Source organism: Apis laboriosa, unplaced genomic scaffold, assembly GCF_014066325.1.
Source record: "Apis laboriosa isolate Shangri-la unplaced genomic scaffold, ASM1406632v1 scaffold4_cov146, whole genome shotgun sequence".
NCBI classification, from domain to species: Eukaryota; Metazoa; Arthropoda; class Insecta; order Hymenoptera; family Apidae; genus Apis; species Apis laboriosa.
Window position 1 is genome coordinate 2,845,864 of NW_025223501.1, and position 19,407 is coordinate 2,865,270.

Consider the following 19,407-nt stretch of genomic DNA (forward strand, 5'->3'; position numbering starts at 1 on the left):
GAAAATTAAGAGGCAAAGGTGTCGAAGTTTATTATTTCATTTCTATTATAATATAATTATGAATTTCTTCTTCTTCTCTGTAATTATTTTAAATACTTTCTTCGATAAATCTGAGAAACTCTTAAGATTCTTAATTTATCTTGTCCTCTCCAAGTGTAACGAATCCTAAAATCGAAAATTAAAAAGCAAAAGTGTCGATATTTATCGTTTCATTACTCCTCATATTAATAGAATTTTTAAAATAAATAATATATATATAATAATTCTTAAAAAAAATATAAATGGAATCTTTCAATTCTTGGAGCATTCTTCTCGTCACTGGAATTCTTTTTCATCGTTTCTTTCTATTACCTTTCTATTATAATATAATTATGAATTTCTTCTTCTTCTCTGTAATTACTTTAAATACTTTCTTCGATAAATCTGAGAAACTCTTAAGATTCTTTCTAATTTATCTTGTCCTCTCGAAGTTTAAATCCTAGAATGATCGAAAATTAAGAGGCAAAGGTGTTGAAGTTTATTATTTCATTTCTATTATAATATAATTATGAATTTCTTCTTCTTCTCTATAATTACTTTAAATATTTTCTTCGATAAATCTGAGAAACTCTTAAGATTCTTTCTAATTTATCTTGTCCTCTCGAAGTTTAACGAATCTTAAAATGATCGAAAATTAAGAAGCAAAGTCGAAAATTAAGAAGGAGTCGAAGCTTATTATTTCATTTCTTTTTATATCTTTGAGCTATCTTTTCCATTGGAATTCCTTCTTTCGATAGTTTTGGACCGTTCTTCTCGTCGCTGGAATTCTTTTTCATCGTTTCTTTCCATTATCCGTGAATTTCTTCTTCTTCTCTGTCATCACAATACTTTCTTCGATAAATCTGAGACATTCTTTCTAATTTATCTTGTCCTCTCGAAGTTTAACGAATGATCGAAAATTAAAAGGCAAAAGTGTTCGACTTCTCATTTCTTTGTACATTTCTTTGTACATATCTTTCCCATTATTGAAATTCCTTCATCTCGATCGTTTCGTATTGCTGCTTCTTGTATTAATCGAATTATATTATTTTTAAATAATATATATTAATATAAATAATAATAACATATAAATAATTCTTAGAAAAATATTCTTGGATCATTCTTCTCGTCATTGGAATCCTTTTCATTATTTTTTAATAATAATAATAATAATATATAATTAATATAATAATATTAATTTCCAATAATAATAATATATAAATAATTCTTAGAAAAATATTCTTGGATCGTTCTTCTCGTCTCTGAAATTCTTTTTCGTCGTTTCTTTCCATTATCCGTGAATTTCTTCTTCTTCTTCTCTGTCATCACAATACTTTCCATGAATCTGAGAAAATAAGAATTCCAAGCTCTTAAGATTCTTTTTAATTTATCTTATCCTCTCCAAGTTTAACGAATCGAAAATTAAGAGGCAAAGGTGTTCGACCTCTCATTTCTTTGTACATTTCTTTGAAATATCTTTTCCATTATTGGAATTCCTTTATCTCGATCGTTTCATATTGCTGCCCCTCGTATTAATCGAATTCTTTCTTTCGATATTCTTGAACCGTTCTTCTCGTCGTTGGAGTTCTTTTTTATTATCTGTTATAGAATTTAAAATTCATCGAAATTTTATTTGTGATTTTATCATTGGATGTTGCCAATTGATACCTATTTATTTTTCTTCGATATATGTTTTCTAAAATTATATAATATATAGATAATAATAGATAATTACGTATAATTAAAATATATTCGTTCAGTTAAATATATTTTATTTATTGTCTTCACTGCCCAACATTATCTTCTTCCTTCGTTACAATACAATCTTTTCCTTCATTATAATATAATTATGAATTTCTTCTTCTTCTCTGTAATATTCATTCAGTTAAATATATTTTATTATATATTTATTATAATTATATATTATATATTTAATTATTATATTATATTATATATTATATATATTTATTAAATATATCTTATTGTCTTCACTGCCCAACATTATCTTCTTCCTTCGTTACAATATAATCTTTTCTACAATATAATTTTTTCTTTTTCTCTGTAATTACTTTAGAAGGGAAAACGAGAAACTCCAAACTCTTAAGATTCTTTCAAAATTTTTTTTCTCGTCCCCTCGAAGTTTAATCGAGAATAGTAAGATGGTCGATGTTTCTCCTCGCACCATATAATTTATATCGACGCGATGAAAAGTCAGAGAAGCTCAAAAGGGATTATATCGTTTCGCTTTGCTTTAATCGTCCATCATATTTCACAAAAGGCTAAGAGCCACGTGTTCCACACGAGGATTCCCTGAAAATAATCGTATCTCCTTTGATTTCGGAGCAGACTGATGCACATGGATAGAGATAAACATGGCTACATTCTTTTTCAACATTTTGTTATTAATTATGGATAATAATTGAGTGCCATTTAATTTAAACACACGTGCACGAGAATAATTCGTAATATTTTTAAGATCTCACATACTTGAATGCTCCTTGTTGCTCGAGCAATTATTATTAGGTGTGCAAATAAATTCCTTCCCCTTTCTTTCTATCGTAACATCCGATCGAATTCGAATTACTTTCGTGGCGCCATCTGAAAGAGCGTTCTTTTGTTTTCAAGAAGAGTCGCGAGGAGCGCTCCGAGCGCTTTCCAGTGCCACGATTTCAAGCAATGCTTACTTTTTGCATTCCAGCTTAGGAAATCGAAGCTACTGAAATGATTTTCCATTGGAAGAGAACGTTGTATCTTACAAAACGTGTAAAAAATCGTACAAAAGATTTAAACCTTCCAAATTTTAATTTAGAAGGCGACGAGAATCAAACGACGTGAGAAGAATAGGAAGAAACGAATGAGAGTCACTGGGCAAGCGATTGAAACGAATCGAATAATCTCATATGATAATAAAATCTTGAATTTGGGAAAAAGAAAAAGGAAAAAATTACTTGCACTGTCTGATACATAAATAAAGTGTGATTCAATTTTTCCAACGTAGAATCACTGTAATAGTTTGGGAAAAAGATAAATTTGGGAAAAAGAAAGGAAAAAGAAGTCACTTGCATTGTCTGATACATAAATAAAGTGTGATTCAATTTTTCCAACATAGAATCATTGTAATAATTTAGAAAAAAGATAAATTTGGGAAAAAAAAAGGAAAAAGAAGTTATTTGCATTATCTGATACATAAATAAAGTGATTTAATTTTTCCAACATAGAATCATTATAATAGTTTGGGAAAAAAAAATAAATTTGGGAAAAAGAAAGGAAAAAAAAGTTACTTGCATTGTCTCATACATAAATAAAGTGTGATTCAATTTTTCCAACATAGAATCATTGTAATAATTTAGAAAAAAGATAAATTTGGGAAAAAAAAGGAAAAAGAAGTTATTTGCATTATCTGATACATAAAAAAAGTGTGATTCAATTTTTCCAATGTAGAATCACTGTAATAATTTAGAAAAAAGATAAATTTGGGAAAAAGAAAGGAAAAAAAAATTACTTGTATTGTCTGATACATAAATAAAGTGTGATTCAATTTTTCCAACGTAGAATCATTATAATAGTTTGGGAAAAAGAAAGGGGAAAGAAGTTACTTGCACTGTTTCATACATAAATAAAGTGTGATTCAATTTTTCCAACGTAGAATCATTAATGTAATAAGTTACAACGCTTGATGTTTCTTTAAAAAAAAAAAAAAAAAAAAAGAAAGAAAAATTTAAATCTGCGAAATATATTTTCGAATTTGATATCGCATAACGGGAAATGCAAATGTCCAATCCAACACCAGGCCAGGAAGTGGAATAACTCCGGAATACTAGTTGATCCTGGGCCAAAATTTGCCTAATCGTCGACCGGCCGGCCGGCCATGAATCGTTTATGGCACCACCGCCGCCCGAGTGGACCGAAACCACTGGCCGAGAGACTGTTAAATATTTTATTACGGATAAAATTTCGCGGAAATTTATAGTTTTCCAATCTGCGAGAAATACAGAAATACGTATAAATCGCCGAGGAAAAAAATTTTTTAAATTATACTGATGAATATTTATCAAAATATTATATTATAAAAAACATTAGATCCTTATCTAAGCTAATTAGATTATCCTTCGTATTCGATTTTTCAACTTATTATTACACATCGATCATCACGATATTCATCCCTCACGTCATTTGTCATTCATGAAATATTTCCATAGTTATAGAGCGGCGATCAGTTTCATCCCCAATCGTGCAATACCCACCACTCGTGTGTGGTGTCCACGAATGTGGATAGCCCGATTCCCATTTGGATCAAGACATCCTCTTTGCACGGCCCCCTATCCTAAATAAACCAATGCCTCCTCCAAAAGGAGGAGGGATCAGTGAAGAATTGGAGACGACGAGGATGGCATTAGAGGGCGGTATTAAAATTCGCTCGAAAGCTTAAAAGGCCGGCAGAGAGAGAGAGAGAGAGAGAGAGAGAGAGAGAGAGAGAGAGAGAGAGAGAGAGAAATATAGCTTTAGAAAATGTCAAACAATTATGTATACAGGAAGTATGGGGCGTATAAAGAGCTACAAAGGATTCAATTTGTCAGATGAGAAATACGAGATGGTTGCGGAGAAACGAATAATATCGTAATATTCTCTCTGCCTCTCCTCCCCTCCGCCTTCTCTGGTTGACGATTTTAAACCGTTAAACCAGGAAAGAGAGAGAGAGAGAGAGAGTGGACCTGATTAGACGATTATCGTGGGATTTAGAAACGCTTGGGAAACGCTTAATCCTGGATAAAACTTGGCTGGGCAATGCACGAAAGTGCAGGACCAAGTGTAAGTTAAATAAAATGGCGGGGATTCGGAACAAATACGAAGCATTTGAAAGTTCGTTGAAAGACAAGTCAAGTGATAAAAATACAAGGTGAACAAAGATGATGACTCTTCTTCCTTCCTTCCTTCCTTCTTTCAACTGTTCCTGACGAACAATTCAAAAATTTTATCCCCGAATATCGAAAGTATTGTTGAGATTTCATTGCCAAATGAAATTGGTTAATTTAATCGAGGAATCGAGGGGGATGTTACGAAGTTTTCTCGATCTGTTTAACATGTTACAAGAAGGATATGTATATATATATATGTTAATAAAAAATATTTAGTGCAAATGAAATAAAGATAAATATTTGTCAGTGATTTGATTGCATAATTTAATAATCTGAAATTCAAATTGATTCAAGTATTTCTTGTGAAAATAATTAAGAAAGCAATTGTGCATATAAAAACACATTCAACCTTTCCAATTCGAAATCTTGTAAATGTATTTTGATTTGCTTCTATGAATTTTGAATAAACAAAAGCATGAAATACAACAATTCATTTATGATTTTGAAATATTGCGTAATCATCATGTAACTCCAAAAAATATCCTGAAATTTTCTATAATTTGCCTGAGGTAAGTCTCTGTTAAATAATTAATTACACAAATTTCAATTTGCACAATTAAAATTTTTTCTTAAATGATATAAATTTATGTACATTGTATACTATCTTATATCGAAATTCATCTGAAATAATCAATTGTACATTGAAAAATATCGGTATATTTACTTTTATCGAGGGGCTCTGTTCCGCAAACGACATTGAAATACGATACTGCATCCAGCTCGACGTTCTCTCTCTTTCGCCCTCTCGCTCTGTCTAATATAACACAAACTTAAAATGCTTATAACTCGTTAATTAAGCCTTATCAAACATACGCGTGTATGAACTTTTTTCATCCTTTCCATGTCTAGAATCTACCCTCCAAACTGTTCCACATTTTTATTAACACCCTGTATACGAATGGATTAACCCTTTGCTCTCCAATGATGACTCTTGGTCACCATTCGAATTAATGGCGTGACTCTCACTGGATTATTGCGGCAACTTGAACGGCGATAATATTAATAAATTTATATATAATAAATATATATTAAATATATATTATATAAATAAATAATATATAATATAAATAAATTTATTTATGTTTGATTTTTTTAGAATACCGCTTCATAAATAAATTCCTCTTTACGTGTGTCTGTATGAGGTGTAATCTTATCTTGTGAGTAATTATCTTATGGTAATCTTATGAGACCATCGAACGCGTGGGTCTGAGTCTGGAGTTGCTGGTTCGACCGAGCGAAACAGGCGTGGAGTGCAAAGGGTTAACCTAGAATCGGTAGAACGATTGGTGGAAAGGATCACGTAAACTTGAGAATAAACTTGCAAATAAGTCTGTTACTACGTGTATATTCGAATACAGTTTGGACGACAAATTCCATCGGATCGATTACAAGATAGACAGACTAGTATGCACAGGATTTTACGTGACAGGAATACGAAACTGGTTAACCTGCAATCATATTTCCGTCGTAGTTCCCTTATGACTCGAGGAATTTTGTGTCAGATGTAAAATCAATTTGCATCGATAGATTGGAAGAATATCCTTGAAAAATATATCTAAAATTGGATTAGAATTCAAAGATGGCAGGGCTAATTTTTAATCATTTTGATTTAATCATCGTTAGAGACATCAGATATTCTCAAAATGAGGCAGAAATAATTAATCCAATTCAATCAAATATATATATCCTTCGATCCAAAAAGAAAAAAAGAAAAATTGGTATGAAGCTTCCCCGCCATTTTGATTTCAATAAACTGCTAATTTCAAAAATTTGGTCTGCTGATTTTATCGAAAATTTATTTCCTGAGTTTCTTTTCTTTTTTCGATCGATTTCAGTGGATGCAATGTTTGAACTGGATGGTTCATGAGTGACAGATTGATTTAAATAAATATATATATATGTATATATATATATATACAGACTATAAGACTGCACAGGTACAGGATTTTATTATATATATATTTCACATATAACTTATTGCATTTAAATAAATATATTTGATTGATTTAAATAAATATATATATAAGACTGCACAGATACAGGATTTTATTATATATATATTTCACATATAACTTATTGCATTTAAATAAATATATTTGATTGTTTTAAATAAATATATATATACAGACTATATATATATAAGACTGCACAGGTACAAGATTTTATTATATATATATATTTCACATATAACTTATTTGAATCAATCTGTCACTCATGAACCATCCAGTCCAAACATTGCATCCACTGAGATCGATCGAAACTGGAGAAAAGAAACTCAGGAAATAAACTTTCGATAAAATCAGCAGACCAAATTTTTGAAATTAGCAGCCTATTGAAATCAAAATGGCGGGGAAGTTTCATACCAATTTTTCTTTTTTTCTTTTTGGATCGAAGGATTAAACTTGTAACCTGATCCAACCGAGAAGAACGAAACTTGGGTCCAAGTTGCTCGGATCACAACGTTCGAGGATGATCGGCTATCCGAATCTCGATATCCCAGAGGCCTGGTTGAAGAGCGGGCGGTAATTGCCTGGTAATTTTAGCCGAAAGCTGTCGTGTCTCATCCTTGATATCGGCCCGCCATATCGTGACGACCACCGTAATTCAGGAAGTCTGTTCTTCTTTTATCGTTAGTCGTCGACTCGAGGAATTCTTCATCATTTTTTTCTTGGAAATAACCAAAAATAATTGAACTTGAAATAGTGAAAGAAAGAAGCAACTGTTGTGTAAATGCAGATGAATAGTAGAATCGTAACAGAAGCTGTGCTAGCGGATTAGATTCTACGAGATTGACACGATGATGACGATGACTTGGCTAAGTTTATGACACAAAATTGTGAACGATGAGGTATCGAGCGATCCAATTTGAAACACGTCACGACAACGTCAGACAATCTGACGAGTTGAGAATTAAGGAGGTCGGATTTTATTTAGAGCAGTTTTTAGATCATTTTTTTTTTTTTTTTGGATTTGGACAGTGAACGTATTTTTATATTTATTAATAGGGAGGATATTGTTAATTTGGAAAGTTGTATAGGAGAGAGATGATTTAATGAGAATCCTCGATCATTTTCAGTAGCAATCCTTCAGATTTGTGAAATCCGAGTGTATCATTGAATGGTTCGAGTTACAGCCAATTTATTTTGTTTTCTTTTAGATCTAAGGATAGCCAAGTTATGAAATATTGTATAATTAATATCGTTTATAAGTTATGTGGATCATTATACTAAGTTTTAGGATTTTAATTACTTGAAACTTGATGAACTTCAATGATTGAGAGGATGCCGTACAAAATTTTGGAAATTTATACAGTACTCTTGGTAAGAGAAAATTCTATACTCTCTCTTCTTTTCTTTATTCTCTCTTATTCTCTGTTTCTGAAATATACAATTATTCACAATTATTTACAATTATTCTTTGACATCTATTAACATTCTCAATGAAATATCTCTATAGATCATTAAACTAATTTTTAGGATTTTAATTATTTGAAACTTGATCACTTCAATGATTGAGAGAATGCCAAAACTTTGGAAATTTATACAGTACTCTTGGTAAGAGAAAATTTTACACTCTCTCTCCTTTTCTTTATTCTCAGTGTTTTTGAAATATACAATTATTCACAATTATTTTTTGACATCTATTCTCAATGAGATATCTCTATAGATCATTAAACTAATTTTTAGGATTTTTAGGATTTTAATCACCAAAATTTGATCACTTCATCACGTTATTAATTCACATTTGATCATCTTAATAAAAGAAAATTCTACATTTTCTCTTTTTCTCAGTGTTTTTGAATATACAATTATTCAGAATTATTTCTGTCCTTTGACATCTACTAATATTCTCAAGGAGTTCTTTTCTTTCAGAAGATATACTTGTCATAAATAACAGAAGTTTTATAGATCTTACATAAGTTTTATAAATTAAACTAATTTTTAAGATTTTATTTAAATTTGAAACGAAACTTGATCACTGAGAAAATTCTATACTTTCTCTTTTTCTCAGTGTTTCTGAAATATATAATTATTCACAATTATTTCTGTCCTTTGATGTCTATTAACATTCTCAAAGAGTTTTTTTTTTTTCAAAAAATGTATCTGTCATGAATAATACAAGATCATTAAACTAATTTTTAATTACCAAAACATTGATCACTTCAATGATTGAGGAAGATACAAAATTTTGAAAATTTAAACAGTCCCTTAATAAAAGAACATTCTTTTTCTCTCTCTCTTTTTCTTTATCCTGAAATATACAATTATTTACAATTATTCTTGTCCTTTGACGTCTATTAACATTCTCAAAGAATTCTTTTCTTTCAAAAAATGTACTTGTCATGAATAATACAAGATCATTAAACTAATTTTTAATTACCAAAACATTGATCGCTTCAATGATTGAGGAAGATACAAAATTTTGAAAATTTAAACAGTCCCTTAGTAAAAGAAGATTCTTTTTCTCTCTCTCTTTTTCTTTATCCTGAAATATACAATTATTCACAATTATTCTTGTTCTTTGACGTCTATTAACATTCTCAACGAGTCCTTTTCTTTCAGAAGATGTCATGGACAAACAACTTCAAACAATACTTAAACAATTTTACAATTATTTTTCAGATATTATTCTTGTTTCACGAACCAATAATCACCATCTCTATTCCACGCTTTATTTAATTTACAATCTCATTATATATATATAGATATATCTCATTACATATCATAATCCATATTATGCCCCAAATTAATCAATCTCGATTACAACAATATCTTCCTTCCCCTCCCCTCTACGTACTTGACCAAATCAAACGGTATGTATCAAGCTGCCTGTATTTGCTTTCGTATTGTCCAGCATATTATGTTGTCGGATGAAACCGATTTCTGCGAGCATCCACTTCATTTCATCGACGAATCGATACGGAGTTAACGCAACATTAACGATCTGCAATCGTAATTATACAGAACGCGCGAATACTAATTTGTTAAGCGAGAGGTGAAGAGCCAACGCGAGGAGAAGAGGAGAAGCAGCTGGAAATTTCATAATTGCTCCGTTTATTCTCGTTAATAATTGCAGCACCATTCAGCTTTATAATAATAATAGTCGAAGTGTAAATAGTCGATTGACTCTCTCGAAACATTTTTCTTCTTCTTCTTCTTCTTCTTCTTGAAGATTTCTTGTGTTCCAGTTTCACTTTGTCGATTTTTTGTTTTCGTTAGAAGCCTTTCGATTTAAACTGATCTTTTCATAAATGATGATTAAAAAGGGAATCATCGAAGAATCTATGTAATATCGTGAGTTAATAACTCACGATTAGTATCGGTTTTAACCGATTCGATTTCGTATATATAAACTAAAACGGTGTATAAGAGAATTAGATAGAAAGTTAGTTTCAAAGTTCTTGGTCAAGTGTTGGGCCAATCAAATTTGTATTTGAGATTGTGACGAGTTTAATACGGATACAAAATATTAAATAATTTGTTAAATAATTAATACAATAATTAAATTTTACGGATACAAAAATCACGTTTTATTCGATTGCATATATTGGAAAGTTAAATCTTGATCAATCGATATATAAATTCAGATTAGATTTTTCTCTTAGAATTATTTAATATTTTTTTTGGGTCAATCAAATTTGTATTTGAGATTGTGACGAGTTAAATTTAATACAAAATATTAAATAATTTTTTTAATATTAAATAATTAATACAATAATTAAATTTTACAAAAATCACGTTTTATTCGATTGCATATATTGGGAAGTTAAATCTTGATCAATCGATATATAAATTCAGATTAGATTTTTCTCTTAGAATTATTTAATATTTTTTTTGGCTCAATCAAATTGGTATTTGAGATTGTGACGAGTTAAATTTAATACAAAATATTAAATAATTTTTTTTATATTAAATAATTAATACAATAATTAAATTTTACGGATACAAAAATCACGTTTTATTCGATTGCATATATTGGGAACTTAAATCTTGATCAATCGATACATAAATTCAGATTAGATTTTTCTCTTAGAATTATTTAATATTTTTTTTTTTATTGAAAGTAAGTTTGTATATAGAAAATATAGGTCGAGTGATTATTAATCGAATAATGCCTCGCGCTTTGTTGTTGTTGTTGTTGTTGTTGTTGTTGTTATAATAAGAGCGAGGCATTCTTCAAATTTATTAAAGAGTAACGAGGAGCCACATCGAAAACGTAATTCCTTAATATAATAAAATTGGCAACTCCATCCCGAATCAATAATTACCCGATTGATTTACACAGTACTATGGCTGACCATAATGGCATTATTTAAACGACAACATTTTGTCCTGTCATTTTAATCTAGTTTCCATGTAAGCTGAAACCTTGTTGCGGTTCATGTATTCGCGGCTTCTGTGCCTACGTTTTCGTTTTTAGAAGTCATCCTAGATTTTATTATACGATAAATGTAGCACACGTTTGGCCTGATATGATATTCATTCGTGAATACACGTATATTTCGTGAAATTTTATATATATATATAGAAAAATAAAAAATAAAATTCCCTATATATATATATATATAGGGAATTTTATTTTTTATTTTTCCCTCTTTTTCAAATTTTTCTTCTTTTTTTCCCCATCATTCACGGAATAATGATGATCAGAGTAAAAAAAAAAAAAAAAAGAAAAGAAAAGAAAAGAAAATATTCGAGATGCATTTTTTTTTTCAACCGTTCGACATTAATTTGTTTTAGCGGTGTCCCGCTAGATAGCTTTCGCAAACTTTTCCAACGCCCCAATAATTCTCCGATGTGTTTCACGAGTCGATAGGTCTGCCAGTGGATGAAATCGATCGCGAAAAATATCTGGATGAACCACGCGATATCTCGGGTAAATTTCTTCGTTTAATTGCTGTCACGAGCTATGCCCATTAACGTCTTCGAGTCAGTGAACATTTATGAACCCGCGTCCCTTCCCGTGATCAAGAAGCTCGGATTGTTTGAAACTGGAAATGCAAGTGTCTGAATATTTTCCAATTTACGTTTTCTTAATCGTGCCATCATTTTTCGAATCACTTACGAAAATTATTATTCGTCTTATTTGTTTTTAATGTTTATAATTTGTTTTTAATGTTTTTTGAATTTTTATATTTTAAAAAATTTGTTTATTGATCGTTTCGATCACTTACGAAAATTATTCGTCTTATTTGTTATAATTTGTTTTTAACGAATTTTTATATTTTAAAAAATTGGTTTATTGATCACTTATGAAAATTATTATTTGTTATAATTTTAACGTTTTGGAATTTTTATGTAAAAAAATTTGTTTATTGATCATTTCGATCATTTACGAAAATTATTCGTCTTATTTGTTTTAATTTATTTTTAACATTTTGGAATTTTTATATTTTAAAAAATTTGTTTATTGATTTCGATTCGATCACTCACTAAAATTATTCGTCTTATTTGTTATAATTTGTTTTTAACGAATTTTTATATTTTAAAAAATTTCTTTATTGATCGTTTCGATCACTTACGAAAATTATTCGTCTTATTTGTTATAATTCGTTTTTATGTAAAAAAATTTATTTATTGATCACTTTCGATCACTTACGAAAATTATTATTAAGTTTAAAAATTATTATTATAAAGTTATAATTTCTTTTTAATGTTTTTTGAATTTTTATATTTTAAAAAATTTGTTTATTGATCGTTTCGATCACTTACGAAAATTATTCATCTTATTTATTATAATTTGTTTTTAACATTTTGGAATTTTTATGTAAAAAAATTTGTTTATTGATCATATAAAATTTTATGAAATTAATATGTGCGTGAAGGGGTTAAGTTGAATTTTCGTACGAACAAAGACTTTTATATCGGAGGGAAGAAATTATGAAATGGAATTGCTCGGATCGCTTCTCTTTTCTTCGAAGTAAATAGTTTTTTCAGAATTATATTGCACGGTTGGCTAAAGATATCTTTGTTTCTTCACAAGAGAAACATTTAACTCGACTCGAATGGCCCGATAACAATAGGGGCTGGTTTAAAGCCATGTTTACCAAAATTTTTAACCGATCCATATCTTTTCGCGGAATGGATTGAATTAAAGAGAAAAACCGATTTCCAAACTAAAAAAATGTTCGAAAGAGAAAATTCCTTTTCAAACAGGATAAAAAGAAATATACAAAATATAGATACAGATCTAACCCGAATCTATAATAATTTAAATATCAAAGGTAATTTAATTTACTTTTAATTTACTTTTAATTAAACATAAATTAAAACAGTATTTCCAAATAACAATATTATTATTTAAAAGTTTTCTTTCTTTAAACGCCGAAAAAAAAACAAATACTGTGAATAATAAGAAAATAGTCACAAAGGTTTCATTAAAAAATTATTCAACGATGCACCAATCGATAGTATTGCAGAAAAAATATTGATTGTTTTCCCTCCTGCTATTATTATTTACATTTTGATTTATATCAACGGAAAATATACGGAGAAAATATTTTCAACAAAATATTTTCTTCAGAAATATTTTCTGAAGATTCCAAAACCAAATGTATCAAAACAAAACAACATCAAAGCTGTGATCGTGTATTCACGAAAAACGGAGGATGAGAGCAAAATTTTTCAAAAACTACTTTCTACTTGCAAAGATGGAAACGTTTTTATCGTTAATTATTCCTATTCATATATAACTATTCCTTATATTCATATAATATATGAATATATATTCATATATTCATTATACAACTATTCCTACTATTTCATAAATTACTCATATTTATTTCACCGAGAAATAGAAAACACAGTTAAACAACTCAACTCAGGGAGAAAATATCGAGAAAGAAACGATGAAAAGGAAAAGGGAAGAAGCGAAGCAAAATTGGAAGCAAACGTTTGATCTTTATTACGATCGATTGAATAGTTCGAGTCTGGTGACAAATGAGGAAACTAGGATGGCAGCCCTGAGTCGCGCTGCTAGTCCCTATCAAGATGGACTACATCCATAATACATTAATGGTCGCGTGCCTCGCACGGGAGTCGTGGTGGAAGGAACGAATGGTGACGTGAAGAATGGCGGAGTGGGCGAAGGTCGGGGAGAAATTCAACCGATAGGCTTCGAGAAAACGGGAATAATGAGAACTCTCCGATAATATAAAGCATCTTACACGCAATGATATTTTTATACATTGTTTTTTTTTATTTTTATTTTTTTCGTAATAACTCTGTTTAAAAACTTTGCTCTTTTTAACTCTTAACGTTTTAGAAATATCGACAAGAGCTTTTGTATTTCTTCAGATTTGAGAAAAAGCGTATTACTTTTCTACGTTGAACGACGTTACACGAAATGTATAAGCTTTTGAATCACTATGCTTCGAAATGGTTTCGCTTGTCTGTAATTAATACTTCAATAAGAAGGAGAAAGAGCTTAAACACGGTTAAATAACGTTCTAATATTTCAACGAATCGAGGATATCATTATTGTTCTCACTAATTGTGAGCGATAAGGATTAATAAGGGGATACGGATCTTGATAAGGGGATCTAACAGTAATGGTTCTTAAAACAAACATATTGGATGTCGAGACAAGCTAAATAAGGAAGCCAATTGCGAGGACTGCATAATGTGAACACCGGCGGCTAATTAACGAAGTAATACTGTGTATACCGTCTCGACTTGGCTACAGCATATTTCGATATAGGTCTCGTGAAATAGAAGAGCTTTTGCATGCATAGCAATGCTCGGCGTGTGCATAGTTTAAACAAAAACAATATACACGATGAAATAGATAAACGTCAATAAACCCGTATTGTCTATTGATCCCCATTCTTGTATGATTTCACGTAACACGCTTTCCTTTTTTTCTCATTTCTATTCATCAACTTTTTTGGCCACAATTTACGCATCTCTCATCTTCTTTAACCTTTTCACTTCTCTAAAAAAATTTTCATCTTATTAATTTATAGGTTATGTAAATTCCAGTCCGTTTCATTCTTTATCTTATTTTAATTTATAGGTTATGTAAGTTCCAGTTCTCTATCAATGATCATTTTATTCATATATATATATATATATATATATATATATTCAATATATATATAATATATTCAATTTTTAATTTATACATACGTATCACTGACTAGCGTTTCGCTGTGGACAAGTGTCACTGTGTGTAGGATACTCAACATGGAGGGGGGGAAGGTGTTCAGTCAGGGGCTGACCTGAATTCAGGTGGGCTGAATCAATACTGCGCTCGTTCACCTCGCAGTTACCGTGGCAACCAGACTCCTTTATTAAATATAACCTGCACTGTTTCCTGAGCGAGCCCGTTAACCTTCCGGTTACCTGGACAGTCGACGACCTGTGCGCTCTCTCGACAGAAGGGGGAAAGAGAGAGAGAGAGAGCCTTGACGAAGGACGTCGAACGATACTCAGTCTCTCTCTCTCCCTTCGTCTTTTCCCCATCGTCGGTCTTTGTCTTCCGTTGGCGAGCCACGATCACGTGACCTTGGCACCGGTGAACCGGAGTCGGTGCCAGGTTTCAGGAAGTACTTCAACTAGTGTTTGTGCTGGGTTTAAACGAGCTTGTAATCGATTAACTTGAAATCGAATCCCTCGAAGAGATTGGAGAAATTCGATTGTGACAGTATACGCAGACGTATACAATTAATTATTATAATTAGTATCAGAGTCAAAATTGAGGAGAAATTTCAAGAGTACGAAAAAAATTGTAAAATGGATAGATCCTTCTGTTTTAAAAAATCCTAAAAGTCCTGAAAAATATTCAATGGATATTAGAATAATTTAAGAGATAATCAAGATATACCAAAAGACTTGGACAAATCTCCAGTTTCGAAGGGATATAAACGATCCTCGAAAGAAATGTTTAGAAGAAAATATTTAAAAGATGTTTAAAGAATTTTAACTTGTTTATTAACACGCATTCATTTGTTAACGTCCTACAGTGAACGAATCGTTTAATCGTTTAATTCGCGAAGTTTATAAAATAATTTTGTATGGAATTTACAGGTAGTCTTGTTATCTACTGCTGGTAATGTAGTCAACAATGCTATCGTTAATTTTGTATACACGAGCAATGAATTTCCTTGGGATAATTAAAAGGAAAGCATTTCGATGCTAACGAAAACGTTTTTACACGAGATAGAACACGATTATTAAATTATGATCTCGTAATCGTTTTGCTGGAAAGTGGAAACTAATCTTGGTCACGTAATTATAATGCGAAAAAACATCTAACTACTACGTAACAAGAAAATGAATTTCGAGATAGAAATTCGAATTCTTTTTTTTTTTTTTATTTAAATTCTCCATTTCTAATATTGCTGAATTAATAAAGTTCATATTTCATTATGAAACAAAATTATATGAAATATAAAATATTTATAAAATATTATAAATATATATTTATCACAATATCTTACGTAATTCATCCGATATTTTATCCTCATGGAGATCTCTAGTCACGAATTTAGCGTTCTCGGAACCGTCTCCCGATTTTCGGCCTCTTTACACTATAATAAATCATAGAATCTCGCCAATCACCAAAATTACGATTTTGCTCTCGATCTAAAGTCTCAAACGATCCAATCTTATACACAGAATCACATGCATTTACCGTACTTGAATTATTTTATGACAAATCGACGTTGTTTTCAATATAACAGAAAAATTCTCAATTCGTTACAAAATGTTTGCTAAAATTATTTAAAAAACAATCTAGATCAGATACATCATACTTTAATCTGAAAAATAATCTTAAGTTAAACCAGCCTTACCATCGATCAAAATTTTTTTATTAAAATTTTCAGCTAATTCGTAAATCTTTCGTAAAGACTTTCCTTTGCTCGGCGTTTTAACGAGCCACGGTATTATTAACGCGCTAAAGACGGAAGAAATAGCGCTGGCATAACCGATGGAAGCAACAACCCGGCGCCAATGATCCGAATAAGCATCCAGGTCAGGACACGTGACACGCCTCTGAAGATTGTTTGGATCCGGCTTGGACCCGCCACCACTCCACGCGGCTTGTTCAACTGAATCCACGCCAGCAGGAAAACTCTATTTATACGGCGGTTAACGAGGTTTTGGATGTAATCTTACGAAACGTCTCGTGTCGAATCCTCGTTTCCACGGGGGGATCTTGTATGTCCGATAATCTATTCTCACGAAAAACTGGATCGACCCCGTGTCATTTCCGGTCTTGGTTAAGGGATCGAGATCATTTCCACCGGGTTGAAATTCGATTACCAGGTTTATTTCGCTCAAAGGGTATTCGGTTGACGAACCCCGACACGTTTCACAGCACCCGATTCGAGAGTTAAAATTGGATTCCCGTTGGACGATCGTCGAACGTGGTTTGTAATCATTGAATTTCATGCCCGTTGCTCGCTCGTCACTGTGCATGCCCGCCATTGAATGTTTATCGCGATCGTCGCGCCACCACGTGTTTTTTCCGGATAAACATTTGTGTGGGTAGAATGTGCGGCTTTGCACGATTTGTACAGATGGGATAGGAAGTATAGAATGTTGTATAGATGGAACGCATACGTTTGCTGTAAGAGCAATTGAAAGTGTGCAATATTAATTCCCCGATATATTTTCTTGTATAGGGTGTAGCAAAAATTTAATCGTGTGAAAGGGAAGTGAATATATTTTAGAATATTATTATTTTGTTTTTCAAACATGGTATATATATATATATATATATGGTAAGTTGGAATTTTGGTCCAATATGAAGTAATGAATTCTCGGAAAAGATTATATTTAAGTGAAAAATAAATTTTGTAAAGCTATTGAAAGAAATATCACGCTTTTTTTTCTCTTTCTTTGTCAAAAAATTAATCATTTTTAGCCTTTATTTTAAATCGCCTTTGGGAGAGACATTAAAACGCTTTTAACGAATTTCGTGACGATGTTACAACGTAGATTATAAAACTGTTTTTCTTTAATTAATTTGTTAAATTGCTCTTTGTTTTTTCCCTCTCTTTTCATCATTATTTTTCCGTTGAACGTTAAAGGATTATTTTAATATACAAAATCTCTGTCGTTTTAATTTTTTTGTTTTTTTTATATTTCGATTATATCGCGTAATTTATTAATTCATTATTGATGAATATACTTTTGTCTAATAAACCATGCCAAAATGATTATATGGAAATTAATACATCATTATTTTTTCACGAAATGCAAAATTCTTGATCGTTCCACATTTATTTTTCTCAAAGTCTGGATAAAAATTGAATAGATTTCAATTTAAGAAATTTCAATTGTTCCGGAATGCAGCTAATCAACTAACGACTCCACGTAGTATTGGACAAAACGAAAAGGAAAAAGGAATCGTCGCAAAATGAAACGAGTGTATATGAAAGGAAAAAAATGAAAAAAAAAAAAAAAAAAAAGAAAGATAAGAAAAAATGAACACGGTAACGCTGACTACTCGAGAAAAGTGGACTGTCGGTCGCGTGACGCGACATTTGTGTCACCGGGACACATCATGACACGTCCTTTCTATCGCGGATAATTATTGTTAGTGTTTTTTTTTTCTTTCTTTTTTTTTTTTTTTTAAAATTTTCACCAAAGTCTGAAAAGATATGATGAGATATATATCGAGTGATATAATAATCCTTTTTCCTCGTATATAATAAAAAGGATATAGCATTTGATATAATTTTAAAAAGTTAAATAAATCTTATAACAGATACAAAATATAGAATTGAACGTTTTAAGTTTTTTTCTTTTTATGAAATATGTATGATAAAGCGTATAATACTCGCATTTCCTTGTATTTTGCAATGCAATGTATTGTATTTTTTTTTTCTTCGTGGTTAATATTCATTAACACTGCTTACACTCCTTTATTTGAAATTCTCTTTCTCTTCTTAATCCCCTTTGACGATGGTTCCATTTTCCACCACTAGATGGTGCTCACGTGTCGTCGTCTTTGTAAATCCTTAATACTTAATTTGATCGATCCTTGTCAATTCGACACATAAATACAAAATAATATTGCTTTATTATTCATTAACAATCTTGCAAACAATCTTGTATCATTCAAATATGAAACAATTTTATCCATCCATCCATTTCCAATAATTAAAATTGTGTTTCCATTGCTGGAAAAATTTGAAGAAATTTTAATAAGAAGGAATTATTAATCGTTAAATAAACTCTGTGGTATTTGCAATGATTTTTGTTTTTCTTTCACGAATGAAACGTGATGAAACATTTCATGTAAACATCGTCGATCATAGCAACAGGTCTACATCTACATCCATCATGCGACCATTTGCAATTTGCAACACGAATAATTAATAATTTTATTGCTGAAATGTATCGAACACGCGTATCATATCACGAGAGCCTCGATTTATTTAATGCATCGCTTGCAAAAAAGGCTTCCCCTAACGTCATTCGATCATAAACTGGAACTCTGTTCAGGAAAACAAGCTTAAACC

At 30.8% G+C, this 19,407-nt stretch overlaps 1 protein-coding gene across 4 annotated transcripts in view; it reads right to left on the bottom strand.

The window, feature by feature from the left end:
• The window catches only part of LOC122717262, a 61,278-nt gene that overhangs the window by 35,667 nt on the left and 6,204 nt on the right, over positions 1-19,407 (bottom strand). The window contains exon 1 of one of the 4 annotated variants that reach the window (XM_043941154.1): positions 5,599-5,621. The exons of the other annotated variants lie outside the window; for them this stretch is intronic. Coding sequence (XP_043797089.1) covers position 5,599 — 1 coding nt within the window. The 5' untranslated portion in view covers positions 5,600-5,621. Of the gene's footprint in view, positions 1-5,598; positions 5,622-19,407 lie in introns of those variants that run through there. 4 annotated transcript variants of the gene reach the window in all.